The sequence below is a fragment of the Pelecanus crispus genome, unplaced genomic scaffold, assembly GCF_030463565.1.
Source record: "Pelecanus crispus isolate bPelCri1 unplaced genomic scaffold, bPelCri1.pri SCAFFOLD_91, whole genome shotgun sequence".
NCBI classification, from domain to species: Eukaryota; Metazoa; Chordata; class Aves; order Pelecaniformes; family Pelecanidae; genus Pelecanus; species Pelecanus crispus.
Genome location: NW_027461499.1, coordinates 21731 through 37215, shown reverse-complemented (window position 1 = coordinate 37215; position 15485 = coordinate 21731). Strand labels below are relative to the sequence as shown.

The following is a 15485-nucleotide window of genomic DNA, read 5'->3' as shown; positions in this document are numbered from 1 at the left end:
GGCAGAGCTGCGATAGAACTGAGAGCGTGACAGAGCCGCGATAGCGGCAACAGAGCCGCAATGGGCGCGACAGAGCCACGGTGGCGCCGCGATAGTCGCGACGGAGGCGCGCCAGTCGCGATAGAGCCTCACCTCGTCGCAGGTGGCCGCCAGCAGCAGCAGCCGGAGCCGGTCGAGGCTGCGGTTCATGCGGTCGCGACGACGCTTCTCCATGAGCGGCTTCAGGAGCTGCCCGGGGGGAGGGGGCAGAGCGAAAGTGAGCCCCGACCCGGGCCCAACCGGGCCAGGGCCGAACCAGGCCAAACTGGGACGGGACGGGCTGGACTGGGAGCAAACTGGGTTGGGTTAGGGCCCGGACTGGGCCAAACTGGGCCAAAGGCAGAACCAAACTGGGCTGCGGCCGAACTGGGCCGGGGCGAGTTGGGGCCAAACCAGGCCAGGCTGGGGCCAAACTGGGACGGGGTGGCTTGAGCTGGGGTTAAACTGGGCCAAACTGGGACGAGTCTGAACCAGACCGGGCTTGGGGTTAAATGGGACTGGGTTGGGTTGGGACCAGACTGGGCGAGTATGGGGTCAAACCGGGCCAAACTGGGCGAGTATGGGGTCAAACCGGGCCAGACTGGGTGAGTATGGGGTCAAACTGGGCCAGACTGGGCGAGTATGGGGTCAAACTGGGCCAGACTGGGCGAGTATGGGGTCAAACCGGGCCAGACTGGGCGAGTATGGGGTCAAACTGGGCCAGACTGGGCGAGTATGGGGTCAAACTGGGCCAAAGTAGGCGAGTATGGGGTCAAACTGGGCCAGACTGGGCGAGTATGGGGTCAAACCGGGCCAAAGTGGGCGAGTATGGGGTCAAACTGGGCCAGACTGGGCGAGTATGGGGTCAAACCGGGCCAAACCAGCTGGGGACAACCGGGCCAAACTGGGCGAGTATGGGGTCAAACCGGGCCAAACTGGGCGAGTATGGGGTCAAACCAGGCCAAACCAGCTGGGGACAACTGGGCCAAACTGGGCGAGTATGGGGTCAAACTGGGCCAAACTGGGCGAGTATGGGGTCAAACCAGGCCAAACCAGCTGGGGACAACTGGGCCAAAGTGGGCGAGTATGGGGTCAAACTGGGCCAAACTGGGCGAGTATGGGGTCAAACCAGGCCAAACCAGCTGGGGGACAACTGGGCCAAACTGGGCGAGTATGGGGTCAAACTGGCCCAAACCAAGCCTGGGGGCAACCGGGCCAGACCTGGGTGGAGTATGGGGTCAAACTGGGCCAAACCAGGCCTGGGGGCAAGCGGGCCAAACTGGCCAGGCTGGGACCGAACCAGGCCAAACTGGGCTGGGACCAGAAGGGTGGGGGGACAAACGGGGTTGGGATGGGGCTTAACTAGGCCGAACCGGGCCAGGCTGGGGCCGAACCGGGCCAGCTCCAACTCGGTCCAACCAACCTGGACAGGGTTGAACTGAACTGGCCCAGACCAAACTGGACCGGGCCGAACTGGGCCATACTGGACTAGGCTGGCTCAGCAGGAGCAGATCGAACTCAAACAGGCTCGAACCAGGTCCAGCTGAACTGGGCCAAGACAAACGGAGCCCAGTGTGGGCAAGCGGAGCCGAACTGGGGTGAACTGGGCTGATCTGAGCCAACCGAGGCCAAACCGGGTTTGAATCAGGACAAACTGGGGCTGGGTTTAACCAGGCTCGGGTGAACTGGGCCTAGCTGAACCAGACTGGGCTGAACTGGGACAAGTCTGGACTGGGTAGAGCTGAACTGTGTTGGGCTGAGGCTGAGCCAAACCAGGGGTGAACCAGGCCGAACTGGGCTAGAGCAGGTTGAAACAGACCAAACTGGGCCAAACTGGGTCAAACCGGGCCAATATGAGCCAAACCAGGTCAAACTGGGCCAAACTGGGTTGAACTGGGCCAATATTAGCCAAACCAGGATGAACTGGGTCAAGCTGGGCCAAACCGGGTCGAACCAGGCCAATATGAGCCGAACCAGGCCAATATGAGCTGAACTGGGTCAAACTGAGCCAAGTCCTAACTGGCTGAACTGGGTCAAACTGGGCTAAAGCCCAAACAGTGCCAAGTCCTAACTGGATCGAGGTGTGCCAAACTGGGCCAAGCCCAAAGCAGGCTCAACCCAGCCAAGCCCAACCATGGCTGACCTGAGCAAAGCCCTAACTGGGTGGAACTGGGGCCAAACTGGGCTGAATGTGGTCAAGGCCAAACCAGACCAGAAGGGGCCAGACTGGGCCAAATGGGGACAAACCGGGCCAAGCTGACACTGGGCCAAACAGGTCTGAGCCAGTTAAAGTCCAAACTGGGCTGAACTGGGCCAAACTCTAACTTGGATGAACGAGGCCAGACAGGGCTGAACTGGGCCAAATGGGGCCAAACCAGTTAAAGTCTAAGCCAGCCTGAACTGGGCCAAACTGGGCTGAGCTGTGCCAAGCCCAAACTGGGCTGAACCAGGCCAAACCAGTCCGAACCAGTTTAAAGTCCCAACTGGGCTGAACCAGACCAAATCCTAACTGGGATGAACTGGGCCAAACCAGTCTGAACCAGTTAAAAGTCCAAACCATGCTCAACTGGGCTAAGCCCAAACTGGGCTGAACTGGGCCAAACCAGTCTGAACCAGTTAAAGTCTAAACTGGGCTGAACCGGGCCAGACTGGGTTGACCTGGGCCAAGCCCAGACCAGGATGACTGGGCCAAATTGGGCTGAAGTGGGCCAAGCAGGTTCTGAACCAGTTAAAAGTCCAAACTGGGCTGAACCGGGGCCAAGCCCAAACCAGCCTGAGCTGGGCCCAAATGGGTCCAAACTGGTTAAAGTCCCAATCGGGCTGAACCAGGCAAACCCTAACTGAGCTGAGCCGGTTAAAGTCCAAGCCAGGCTGAAGTGGGCCAAAGGGGTCCAAACCAGGCCAAGCCCCAAACCGGGCTGAACTGGGACAAACCTACATCGGCCTGAACCGGGCCAAAGGGGTCTGGAGCAGTTAAAGTCCAAACCAGGCTGAACCAGGCCAAGCCCAGACTGGGATGAACCTGGCCAAATTGGGCTGAGCCAGGCCAAACCCAAACCGAGCTGAACTGATCCAAGCCCAAAGCAGGCTGAACCAGGCCAAACTGGGCTGAACTGGGACAAAACCTACATCGGCCTGAACTGGGCCAAAGGAGTCTGAACCAGTTAAAGTCCAAACCAGGCTAAAAGGGGCCAAACTGGGCTGAGCCAAGCTAAACCCCAAACCGAGCCGAACTGGTCCAAGCCCAAACTGGGTTGAACTGGGACAAACCTAAGTTGGCCTGAGCTGGGCCAAAGGGGTGTGAACCAGTTAAAGCCCAAACTGGGCTGAACCGGGTTAAGCCCAGACCGGGCTGAACAGACCAAAGGGGTCTGAGCCAGGCCAAGCCTGCGCCGAGCTGGGCCAAGCCCAGACCGGGCTGAACCTGGCCAGACCGGGATGAACTGGGCCAGACCGGGATGAACCGGTCAGGCCCAGACCGGGATGAACCGGGCCAGACCGGATGAACCGGGCCAGACCGGGATGAACCGGGTCAGGCCCAGACCGGGCTGAACCAGGCCAGACCGGGATGAACCAGGCCAGACTGGGATGAACCGGGCCAGACTGGGATGAACCGGGCCAGACTGGGATGAACTGGGCCAGACCGGGATGAACTGGGGCCAGACTGGGCTGAGCCGGGCCGAGCCCAGACCGGGCTGAACCAGGCCAGACCGGGATGAACTGGGCCAGACCAGGATGAACCGAGTCAGGCCCAGGATGAACCGAGTCAGGCCCAGACCGGGCTGAACCAGGCCAGACCGGGATGAACCGGGCCAGACCAGGATGAACCAGGCCAGACCGGGATGAACCAGCCAGACCGGATGAACCGGGCCAGACTGGGATGAACCGGGCCAGACCGGGATGAACCGGGCCAGACCGGGATGAACTGGGCCAGACCGGGATGAACCGGGCCAGACCGGGATGAACCGAGTCAGGCCCAGACCGGGCTGAACCAGGCCAGACCGGGATGAACCGGGCCAGACCGGGATGAACTGGGCCAGACCAGGATGAACCGAGTCAGGCCCAGACCGGGCTGAACCAGGCCAGACCGGGATGAACCGGGCCAGACCAGGATGAACCAGGCCAGACCGGGATGAACCAGGCCAGACCGGGATGAACCAGGCCAGACTGGGATGAACCGGGCCAGACTGGGATGAACCGGGCCAGACCGGGATGAACTGGGCCAGACCGGGATGAACCGGGCCAGACCGGGATGAACCGGGCCAGACCGGGCTGAGCCGGGCTGAGCCCAGACCGGGCTGAACCAGGCCAGACCGGGATGAACTGGGCCAGACCGGGCTGAACCAGGCCAGACCGGGATGAACCAGGCCAGACCGGGCTGAACCAGGCCAGACCGGGATGAACCGGGCCAGACCGGGATGAACTGGGCCAGACCGGGCTGAGCCAGGCCGAGCCCAGACTGGGCTGAACCAGGCCAGACCGGGCTGAACTGGGCCAGACCAGGATGAACCGAGTCAGGCCCAGACCGGGCTGAACCAGGCCAGACTGGGATGAACTGGGCCAGACCGGGATGAACCAGGCCAGACCGGGATGAACCAGGCCAGACCGGGATGAACCGGGTCAGGCCCAGACTGGGCTGAACCAGGCCAGACCGGGCTGAACGGGTCAGGCCCAGACCGGGCTGAACCAGGCCAGACCGGGATGAACTGGGGCCAGACCGGGCTGAACCGGGCCAGACTGGGCTGAACTGGGTCAGGCCCAGGCCGGGATGAACCAGGCCAGACCGGGATGAACCGGGCCGATCCCAGACCGGGCTGAACCAGGCCAGACCAGGATGAACCGAGTCAGGCCCAGACCGGGCTGAAGCGGGCCAGACCGGGCTGAGCCGGGTGAGGCCCAGAGCGGGCCGAGCCGGGCCGAAGGGGGCCGAGCCGTGCCGAGCCCAGAGCGGGCCGGGCCGCCGTTACCTTCCTGTCGCTGTGGGGCTCCGCGGCGCTGCTCATGGTGCCGGGGCCGGGCCGGGGCCGGGGCGGGCGGGTCTGGCCCGGGGGTCCCAGCGGGACCCTTTATGGGACCGGGCGGCCCCGCCCCGGGGCGGGGGGCTCGGGCGGAGGGGGCCGGGGGGGAGCGGGGGGTGGGGGCACTGGGAGCACTGGGGGGAGAGCTCTGGGGGCACTGGGGGGGAGGGCTGGGGGCACTGGGGGGAGAGCTGGGGGCACTGGGAGCACTGGGGGGAGGGCTGGGGGCACTGGGAGCACTGGGGGGAGGGCTGGGGGCACTGGGGGGGAGAGCTCTGGGGCACTGGGGGGGAGGGCTGGGGGCACTGGGGGGAGAGCTGGGGGCACTGGGAGCACTGGGGGGAGGGCTGGGGGCACTGGGGGGAGAGCTCTGGTGGCACTGGGAGCACTGGGGGGAGGGCTGGGGGCACTGGGGGCACTGGGAGCACTGGTAGCACTGATGGCACTGGGAGGGGCACTGGTGGCACTGGGAGCGGCACTGGTGGCACTGGGAGCACTGGGGGCACTGGTGGCACTGCTGGCACTGGGGGCACTGGTGGCACTGGGGGCACTGGGAGTACTGGTGGGGCACTGGGAGCAGTGGTGGCACTGGGAGTACTGGGGGGGCACTGGGAGCAGTGGTGGCACTGATAGCACTGGGGGCACTGGTGGCACTGGGAGCACTGGGGGCACTGGGAGTACTGGGGGCACTGGTGGCACTGGGAGCACTGGGGGCACTGGTGGCACTGGGAGCACTGGGGGCACTGGGAGCACTGGGGGCACTGGGGGGGCACTGGTGGCACTGGGAGCACTGGGGGCACTGGTGGCACTGGGAGCAGTGGTGGCACTGGGGGCACTGGGAGCACTGGGGGCACTGGGAGCACTGGTGGCACTGGGGGCACTGGGAGCACTGGTGGCACTGGGAGCAGTGGTGGCACTGGGAGCGCTGGTGGCACTGGGGGCACTGGGAGCACTGGGGGCACTGGGAGTACTGGGGGCACTGGGAGCAGTGGTGGCACTGGTGGCACTGGGAGTACTGGGAGCACTGGGGGGCACTGGTGGCACTGGAGCACTGGTGGCACTGGGAGTACTGGGGCACTGGGAGCACTGGTGGCACTGGGGAGGCTCCGGCCGGACGCCGCCCCCCGGGGGGTGGGGGAGGGGCGGCTCGGCACGAGGCCGCCCGGGCCCCGCGGCCCCTTTGATCCCGCGCGTGGCCGGCACCCGCCGGGGGGGGAGGGGCCGCGGGGCTTCCTTCTCCCCGTGGGAACGGCGGGGGGCGGGGGGCGGGGGCCTGGGAACCAGGGCTCCCGGGTTCTCCCACGGCTGGGGGCGGGGCGGGCTGACACCCCCCCCCCCCCCCGGGACCTTTTGGGCTCATTTCGCGGGGATGTGGGGCTGGAGGGGGGAGGGGCCGGGGTTTGATAGAGGCTGTGAGCCCCCCTCCCCCTCCCCCCCCGCACGGACGCCTGGGGTGGGGGGTGGGGGTGGTGCCAAACGGCGGGGGGGGGAGGTGACAAACGGCCGGAGGTGGGGGGGGGGGGGGAGGGGGCGTCGCGGGTTCCCCGTGCCCGCACGTGCCCACCCCACCCCCACCCCGCTCCCGGACGCCTGGGCCCCCCCCTGGGGGGATGGGGGGGGTCACCGAATGCCCCGGGGGACCCCGGCATCCGGGGGTGTCCCCCACCCCCCCCACCCCCCCCGCCCCCCCCGGCCCAGTCGCGACTCCTCGCCCCCCACGTGGCTGCATCCGGAGCTTTTTATTGCAGGCCCCGCCCCCTGCGCGGCCCGGGCTTCCTATTGGTGGAGGGGGAGAGGGGGGTTCAGCTCCCATTGGGGGGGGGGGGGGTCAGGGCTCTCTGTGGGGCAGCCATGGGGCTGGCCATGGGTCAGGACTGTCCGTGGGGCCGGCTACGGGTCCATCTGTGGGTCAACTCCATCCATGGGGCTGGCCGTGGCTCCATCTGTGGGTCAGCCTGTCCGTGGGTCTGTCCGTGGGGCAGGTCTGTGGCTCAGGTGTGCCTGTGGGGCTGGCCGTGGGCAGGTCCATCCGTGGGGATGTCTGTGGGTCTGTCCGTGGCTTGAGGCTCTCCATGGGGCAGCTGTGGGGCTGCCCGTGGCTCAGGGCCCTTCATGGGTCAGATGGTTCCATGGGGCAGCCATGGGGCAGCTGTGGGTCAGGGCCGTTCGTGGGTCAGGTCTTTCCATGGGGCAGCTGTGGGTCAGGGCCATTCGTGGGTCAGGTCTTTCCATGGGGCAGCCATGGGGCAGCTGCGGGTCAGGGCCGTTCGTGGGTCAGGTCTTTCCATGGGGCAGCCATGGGGCAGCTGCGGGTCAGGGCCGTTCGTGGGTCAGGTCTTTCCATGGGGCAGCCGTGGGGCAGCTGTGGCTCAGGTCTGTCCATGGATCTGTCTGTGGGTCGGGTCTTTCTATGGGGCAGCCATGGGGCTGCGTATGGCTCAGGTCCGTCTGTGGGTCTGTCCGTGGGGCAGGTCTGTGGCTCAGGTGTGCCTGTGGGGCTGGCCGTGGGGCAGGTCCATCCGTGGGTCGGTCTGTGGGTCTGTCCGTGGCTTGAGGCTGTCCACGGGGCAGCCGTGGGGCTGCCCATGGCTCAGGTCCATCCGTGGGTCAGCCAGAGGTGTGTGGGGCGGGCGGGGGGGTGCCTCCGGGCTCGCCGTGGGGGCCAGCGCAGGCACCACTCGCAGGCATTGCGGAACATGCGGAGCCAGGGGGCCTCTGCCCCCCGCGCCGTGGGGCAGCCCCAAGCCGGGGGCCACCAAGGCCACTGCCAGGCGCGCACCCCCCGCTCGGGGTGGGGCATGATGGCCAGGGTGGCGGCCGCAGGGGGGAGCAGAGGGCGGCCACCGCCCCCCCCGAGCCGTTGGGGTTCAGGGGGTACTCGGCCGTGGGGCGCCCACGTCGTCCACGTAGCGCAGGGGGACCAGGCCCCCCGCCAGCGCCGCCGCCAGCCCCCCGGGGTCCCGGAACTGGAACCGGCCTGGGGGGGGGGCACCGATGGGCGTCAGCCAAAGGGTCCCGAGTGCCCCCCAGGGTGTCCTGAGGGCCCCCCCAGCCCGCTGGGCCTCCCGCTGCCCCCCAGTGCTCCCAGCGCCCCCAGTCCTCCCAGTGCCCCCCGTGCTCCCAGCACCCCAGAGCTCCCAGTATCCCCTCTACCCGCCGCGCTCCCAGCACCCCCCGGCGCTGCCCGTCCTCCCCGCGCCCCCCGGCGCCCCCCCCGCCCCGGCGCCCACCTTCACCGTGGGCCACCCAGACGCCCAGGCAGGCGCCCGCCATCCCCCGCAGCATCAGGGCGGGGCCCCGGCTCCACCCTCACGGCCACGAACCGCGACTCGAAGCGTCCGGACAGGTTGGGGGTCAGCGCCACGGCGGGGGGGGCCCCCTCCTCTGCGCCCCACAGCGTCACCGCCCGCCCCCCGGGGGACCCCCCGGGGTGCTGACGCCCATGGGGCATCCCCCCCCCCCCCCAGCCCCCGGAGGATGACATCACACATGGGGACCCCGGAGACACCCCACCCACCACACCATGGGACCACCCCCCCCTCCACCCAAGGACCCCCCCCGCCATGGGCCCCACCCTCCCCATGAGACACCCCCCCAGGGACCCCCACCCATGGAATAACCCCCCCCCCCCCCCCAAGGGATGACATCACCCATGGGTGAGCCCTGCCACGGGTCACACCCTCCCCCCCCCCCCCCCCCGCCTTGCCCAAGGACCACCCCCCCCCACCCATGGGATTCCCCCCCCCCAGAGAGGGACACCCCCCCCAGGACACCCCTCCTCCCATGGGACACCCCCCCCCCCCAAAGCCCCCTCCCACTGGGTGACACCCCCCCTTCCATGGGACTCCCCCCACCAAGCCCCCCAACGGGACCGCCCCCCCCCCCCCGCCGCCGCCAGGACCCTTCCCAAGGGTGTGGGGTCCCCCCCCCTAGGGAGGACATCCCCCATGGGTGCCCCCCACCATGGGACCCCCACCCATGGGTGCCCCTCCGCCACGGGACACCCCCCCCCCCCCCATGGGTGCCCCCCAGCACCCACCGGTGGGGGGCCCGACCCAGCCCAGCAGGGCCAGCAGGCTGGCAGCCGTTGCAGACCCCCAGGCTGAAGGTGTCGGGGCGCCGGGCGGAAGCGGCCCAGGGCCCCCCGCGCCCGCGGGTTGAAGCGCACGGCGGCCGCCCAGCCTGGGGGGGGGAGAAGGGGGGGGGTCAAGGGCACCCCCAAAATGGCGACCCTCAAACTGGGCACCCCACAGCCAGCACGCCCCGCAACCAGCACCCCCAAATGCAGGGCACCCCCCCGCCCCAAAATGGGGACCCTCACACCCAGCACCCCCCGCCCAAAGCTGGCACCCCCAAACCAGAGGCACCCCCACACTGGGCACGCCAACTCCCAGCACCGCCAAACCCAGCACCCCCAAACGGGGCCACCCCCCACCCCCCCAAACTGGGCACCCCAAACCCAGGCATCTCAACACCCAAACCACGGGCACACACCCCCCCCCCCAAAAATGGGGACCCCCCCACCGGGCATCCCAGCATCCCCAGCACCCCAAACCCTGCACCCCCAAAGCTGGCATCCCAAAGCCCGCACCCCCAAACCAAGAGCACCCCAAAATGGGGACACCCCACCCCCCCCCCACTCGGCACCCTGACACTCCTGCAACCAGCACCCCCAAATCAGGGACACCTCCAAAATGGAGCCCCTCACCCACAGCACCCGAACCCTGCACCCCCAAACCCAGCACGCCAGCATCCCCAACACCCAGGACCCCCAAACCAGGGACACCCCAAAACATGAGGCACCTCAAAACCAGGGGCACCCAGAACCAGCGACACCCCAAAACCAAGGGCACCCAAAACCAAGGGCACCCTGAAACAGGGACACCCCAAAACCAGGGTCTCTCAGAAACAGAGACTGCAAAAACAAGGGGCACCCCAAAACCTGGGGTGCCCCAAAACCAGGGACACCCTAACCCAGGGCACCCTGAAAGAGGGACACCCCAAAACCAGGGTCATTCAGAAATAGGTGAACCCCAAAAAGAGGGGCACCTGAAAACCAGGGGCACCCCAGAAACAGGACACCCTAACCCGGGGCACCCCAAAACCTGGGGCGCCCCAAAACCAGGGACACCCTAACCCAGGGCACCCTGAAAGAGGGACACCCCAAAACCAGGGTCATTCAGAAATAGGTGAACCCCAAAAAGAGGGGCACCTGAAAACCAGGGGCACCCCAGAAACAGGACACCCTAACCCGGGGCACCCCAAAACCTGGGGCGCCCCAAAACCAGGGACACCCTAACCCAGGGCACCCTGAAAGAGGGACACCCCAAAACCAGGGTCATTCAGAAATAGGTGAACCCCAAAAAGAGGGGCACCTGAAAACCAGGGGCACCCCAGAAACAGGACACCCTAACCCGGGGCACCCTAAAAGAGGGACACCCCAAATGCAGGCTCACCCCGGCAGTGACCCTCCAACCCCAGGGTCCCCCAAAACGCCCCCGTGTCGGGGTACAGAGCCCCCGGGGGTCCCCCCGCAAACCACCCCCAGGCGCGAAATGGGGGCGGGGGGCGCACCCCGAATTCTCACCCTTGGCGGAGCCCAGGACGTCGGCGTAGCTGAACCCCCCCACGAAGACGAGGCCGCGGAAGCCATCGAGGGTGGCGGAGCCCGAGCACAGGTCCTCCGTCGTCACGTCCCACACCTGGGAGCACCCGCACGCCTGGGTCCCCGGGGCCACCGAGCCCCCGGACGCGGCGGGGGGGACCCGGGGCACGGACACCCCCCCCCGGGCGCCTGGGTGCCCCAGGATATGGGTGGGGGTCCCCGGACGCCTCACCTGGAAGCCGGCCATGACGAAGGCAGCCGCCATCTCGCGGTCCCCGTTGCTGCCCTCCTCCCGCAGCACGGCCACGCGCGGCCCCGGCAGCTCTGGGGGCACCGCTGTCACCCCCGGCGTCGGGGGACCCCCAGAGCCCCCGGCCCCCAGAGCCCCATGGTCCCACAGCCCCCCACGATCCCACAGACCCCCATCACCCCCATGTTATCCCAGACCCCCATGACCCTCAAGACCCCCATGGCCCTCCAGACCCCCATGACCCTCAAGACCCCTATGACCTCCAAGCCCCCCATGACTTTCCAGACCCCCATGACCCTCAAGACCCCTATGACCTCCAAGCCCCCCATGACTTTCCAGACCCCCATGACCCTCAAGACCCCTATGACCTCCAAGCCCCCCATGACTTTCCAGACACCCATGACCCTCAAGACCCCTATGACCTCCAAGCCCCCCATGGCCCTCCAGACCCCCATGACCCTCAAGACCCCTATGACCTCCAAGCCCCCCATGGCCCTCCAGACACCCATGACCCTCAAGACCCCTATGACCTCCAAGCCCCCCATGGCCCTCCAGACCCCCATGACCCTCAAGACCCTTATGTCCTCCAAGCCCCCCATGACTTTCCAGACCCCCATGACCCTCAAGACCCCTATGACCTCCAAGCCCCCCATGACTTTCCAGACACCCATGACCCCCATGATCCCACAGACGCCCATCACCCCCACATTCTCCCAGACCCCCATCATCCCCCATGTCTCTCCAGACCCCCATGACCCTCAAAACCCCCATAACCTTCCAGACCCCCATGGCCCCCCATGTCCCTCCAGACCCCCATGGCCCTCCAGACCCCCATGACCCTCAAGACCCCCATGACTTACCAGACCCCCATGGCCCCCCAGACCCCCATGGCCCCCCCAGATCCCCATGACCCCATGTCCCCCCATGACCTCCCAGCCCCCCCGTGTCCCCCCATCCCCTCACCCATGTGCCGGAGCAGGGGGGGCTCTTCATAGGGGTCGAAGGTGAGGGTGAAGGTGGGTCCCTGGCGCCGGCGCAGACCGGCCTCCTCCTGGGCCACACAGTCCACGGCTGCCTGCTCCCGCTCCAGCCGGAAGCTGGTCTCCTCCCAGAGCCCCCGCAGGTCCCCCACGGGCTCGGACAGCACAGACACGCCTGCCACCATCACCTCAACCTGCCATGGGGACACGGGCATGGTGAGGGACATGGCCACCATCACCTCAACCTGCCATGGGGACACGGGCATGGTGAGGGACATGGCCACCATCACCTCAACCTGCCATGGGGACACGGGCATGGTGAGGGACATGGCCACCACCATGGCCACCACCACCTCAACCTGCCATGGGGACACGGGCATGGTGAGGGACATGGCCACCACCATGGCCACCACCACCTCAACCTGCCATGGGGACACGGGCATGGTGAGGGACATGGCCACCACCACCTCAACCTGCCATGGGGACACGGGCATGGTGAGGGACATGGCCACCACCATGGCCACCACCACCTCAACCTGCCATGGGGACACGGGCATGGTGAGGGACATGGCCACCACCATGGCCACCACCACCTCAACCTGCCATGGGGACACGGGCATGGTGAGGGACATGGCCACCACCACCTCAACCTGCCATGGGGACACGGGCATGGTGAGGGACATGGCCACCACCATGGCCACCACCACCTCAACCTGCCATGGGGACACGGGCATGGTGAGGGACATGGCCACCACCACCTCAACCTGCCATGGGGACACGGGCATGGTGAGGGACATGGCCACCATCACCTCAACCTGCCATGGGGACACGGGCATGGTGAGGGACATGGCCACCATCACCTCAACCTGCCATGGGGACACGGGCATGGTGAGGGACATGGCCACCATCACCTCAACCTGCCATGGGGACACGGGCATGGTGAGGGACACGGCCACCACCATGGCCACCATCACCTCAACCTGCCATGGGGACACGGGCATGGTGAGGGACGTGGCCACCATCACCTCAACCTGCCATGGGGACACGGGCATGGTGAGGGACATGGCCACCACCATGGCCACCATCACCTCAACCTGCCATGGGGACACGGGCATGGTGAGGGACATGGCCACCATCACCTCAACCTGCCATGGGGACACGGGGGCGGTCAGGGACGTGGCCACTACCACGGCCATCACTATGGCCACCGCCATCCCCACCTGCAGCAGGACACAGGGACACAGGCATGGTAAGGGACACAGCTGTGGCCACCTCCTGTCCCCCCAGGACGCCACGGGGACGCATATGCAGGTCCACATCCTCAGTCACCTCCCGTGCCCACAGGGCCAGCTAGGGCCCCCCCGCCACCCCCACGTCCCCATGTCCCCTCACCATGGCGTCGGGCCCGTAGGGGCCGCTGTGGCCAATGGGGACGCAGCGCACGCCGGCCTCCTGATAGCGGCGGCAGACGTCCACGCTGGTGCCCACCGGCACCTCCAGCACCAGCCCCGGCTCCTCCGCGAACAGCACGGCCAGTGCTATGGGGACAAGGGACGCGGGCGTGGAAGACGGTGACATGGGACATCAGACACGGAGACACGGGAGGTGAGGGCGTGGGGACGTGGGGCCATGGGATAACGGGGACAGGGGGACATGAGGACACGGGGTTGGGGGACGTGGGGCCAGGGGACATGGGACATAGGAACGTGAGGACATGGGGATATTGGACATGGGGACATGGCACATAGGGGACATGGGGACTTGGGGACGTGGGGACGTGGGGACGTGGAGATGTGGGGATGTGGGGACAAGGGACATAGGAACACGGGGACTTGGGGACGTGAGGACATGGGGATATTGGACATGGGGACATGGCACATAGGGGACATGGGGACTTGGGGACGTGGGGACGTGGGGTTGTGGGGACGTGGGGACGTGGGGACGTGGGGATGTGGGGATATTGGACATGGGGACATGGCACATAGGGGACATGGAGACATGGGGACGTGGGGATGTGGGGACGTGGGGACGTGGGGACGTGGGGACGTGGGGACGTGGGGACGTGGGGACGTGGGGATGTGGGGACGTGGGGCCAGGGGACATGGGACATAGGAACGTGAGGACATGGGGATATTGGACATGGGGACATGGCACATAGGGGACATGGAGACATGGGGACGTGGGGACGTGGGGACGTGGGGACGTGGAGATGTGGGGACGTGGGGACGTGGGGACGTGGAGATGTGGGGACGTGGGGATGTGGGGACAAGGGACATAGGAACACGGGGACTTGGGGACGTGGGGACGTGGGGATGTGGGGATGTGGGGATGTGGGGATATTGGACATGGGGACATGGCACATAGGGGACATGGCACATAGGGGACATGGAGACATGGGGACGTGGGGACATGGAGACGTGGGGACGTGGGGACGTGGGGACGTGGGGATGTGGGGATGTGGGACATAGGAACGTGAGGACATGGGGATATTGGACATGGGGACATGGCACATAGGGGACATGGAGACATGGGGACGTGGGGACGTGGGGAAGTGGGGACGTGGGGACGTGGAGATGTGGGGACGTGGGGACGTGGGGACTTGGGGACGTGGGGATGTGGGGACGTGGAGATGTGGGGATGTGGGGACAAGGGACATAGGAACACGGGGACTTGGGGACGTGGGGACGTGGGGATGTGGGGACGTGGGGATGTGGGGATGTGGGGACGTGGGGACGTGGGGACGTGGGGACATGGGGACAAGGGACATAGGAACACGGGGACTTGGGGGCGTGGGGATGTGGGGATGTGGGGACGTGGGGACGTGGGGATGTGGGGACGTGGGGATGTGGGGATGTGGGGACGTGGGGGACGTGGGGACATGGGGACAAGGGACATAGGAACACGGGGACTTGGGGACGTGGCACATGCGGCCATGGGGACAGGGGGCCATGGGGCCATGGGGCCGTGGGGATGCGGGGACATGGGACGTGAGGACAGGGGGACACAGGACATCTGGACGTGGGGGACAGGAGGACACGGGGCATGAGACACAGGGACATGGGAGGTGGGACCTGGGGTGAGGGCTCTCGGGGGGTTCCTGGGGGTTCCCCAAGATGGGGAGGTCCCAGAGGGGGTTCCCGGGGGTGGGGGGTCCCGGGGTGTCCCCAGGTGGTGGCGGGGGCGTGGCCGTGACTCACGAGAGGCGTCACGGGGGACGGTGGCAATGTCCCCCCGGAGGCCGCAGTTGCCGGCGAAGGCCATCTCCAGCAGGCAGCCCAGCAGCCCCCCGTCGCTCACGTCGTGGCCCGCGCTCAGCCCCCGCTCTGAGGCGCAGCGTCAGGCCCCGCCCCCGCGCCCCCCCGGCCCCCACCCACACCCCGCACCCCCCCCCCCGGTCACCCCAGGTCTTCCGTACCCACCCCGGGGTCACCCTGCGTCACCCAGGGTCACCCCAGGTCCCCTGCCCCCCCTGCAGCCCAAACCTCTCCCCTGCACCCCAACCCACACCCCCCCAAAACTCCCTGCACCCCAAATCGCCCCCGCACCCCAAATCCCCCCTGCACCCCAAATGTCCTTCACCCCCAAATCCCCCCTGCACCCCAAATCCCCCCTGC

General features: G+C 67.3%; 1 protein-coding gene across 1 annotated transcript in view; it reads right to left on the bottom strand.

Annotated features, from left to right (window-relative positions):
- Positions 1 to 7643: 7643 nt before the first annotated feature.
- The window catches only part of LOC142597107 (phosphoribosylformylglycinamidine synthase-like), a gene marked incomplete at its 5' end in the record, with an annotated part of 28809 nt that continues 20967 nt past the window's right edge, over positions 7644 to 15485 (bottom strand). The window contains 15 exon segments of the mRNA XM_075727506.1: positions 7644 to 7697; positions 7699 to 7845; positions 7847 to 7861; positions 7863 to 7933; positions 7936 to 8013; positions 8267 to 8333; positions 8335 to 8420; positions 9076 to 9112; positions 9114 to 9158; positions 9160 to 9218; positions 10624 to 10738; positions 10874 to 10965; positions 11855 to 12065; positions 13264 to 13409; positions 15069 to 15194. Of these exon segments, the coding sequence (XP_075583621.1) occupies positions 7644 to 7697; positions 7699 to 7845; positions 7847 to 7861; positions 7863 to 7933; positions 7936 to 8013; positions 8267 to 8333; positions 8335 to 8420; positions 9076 to 9112; positions 9114 to 9158; positions 9160 to 9218; positions 10624 to 10738; positions 10874 to 10965; positions 11855 to 12065; positions 13264 to 13409; positions 15069 to 15194 (1349 nt within the window).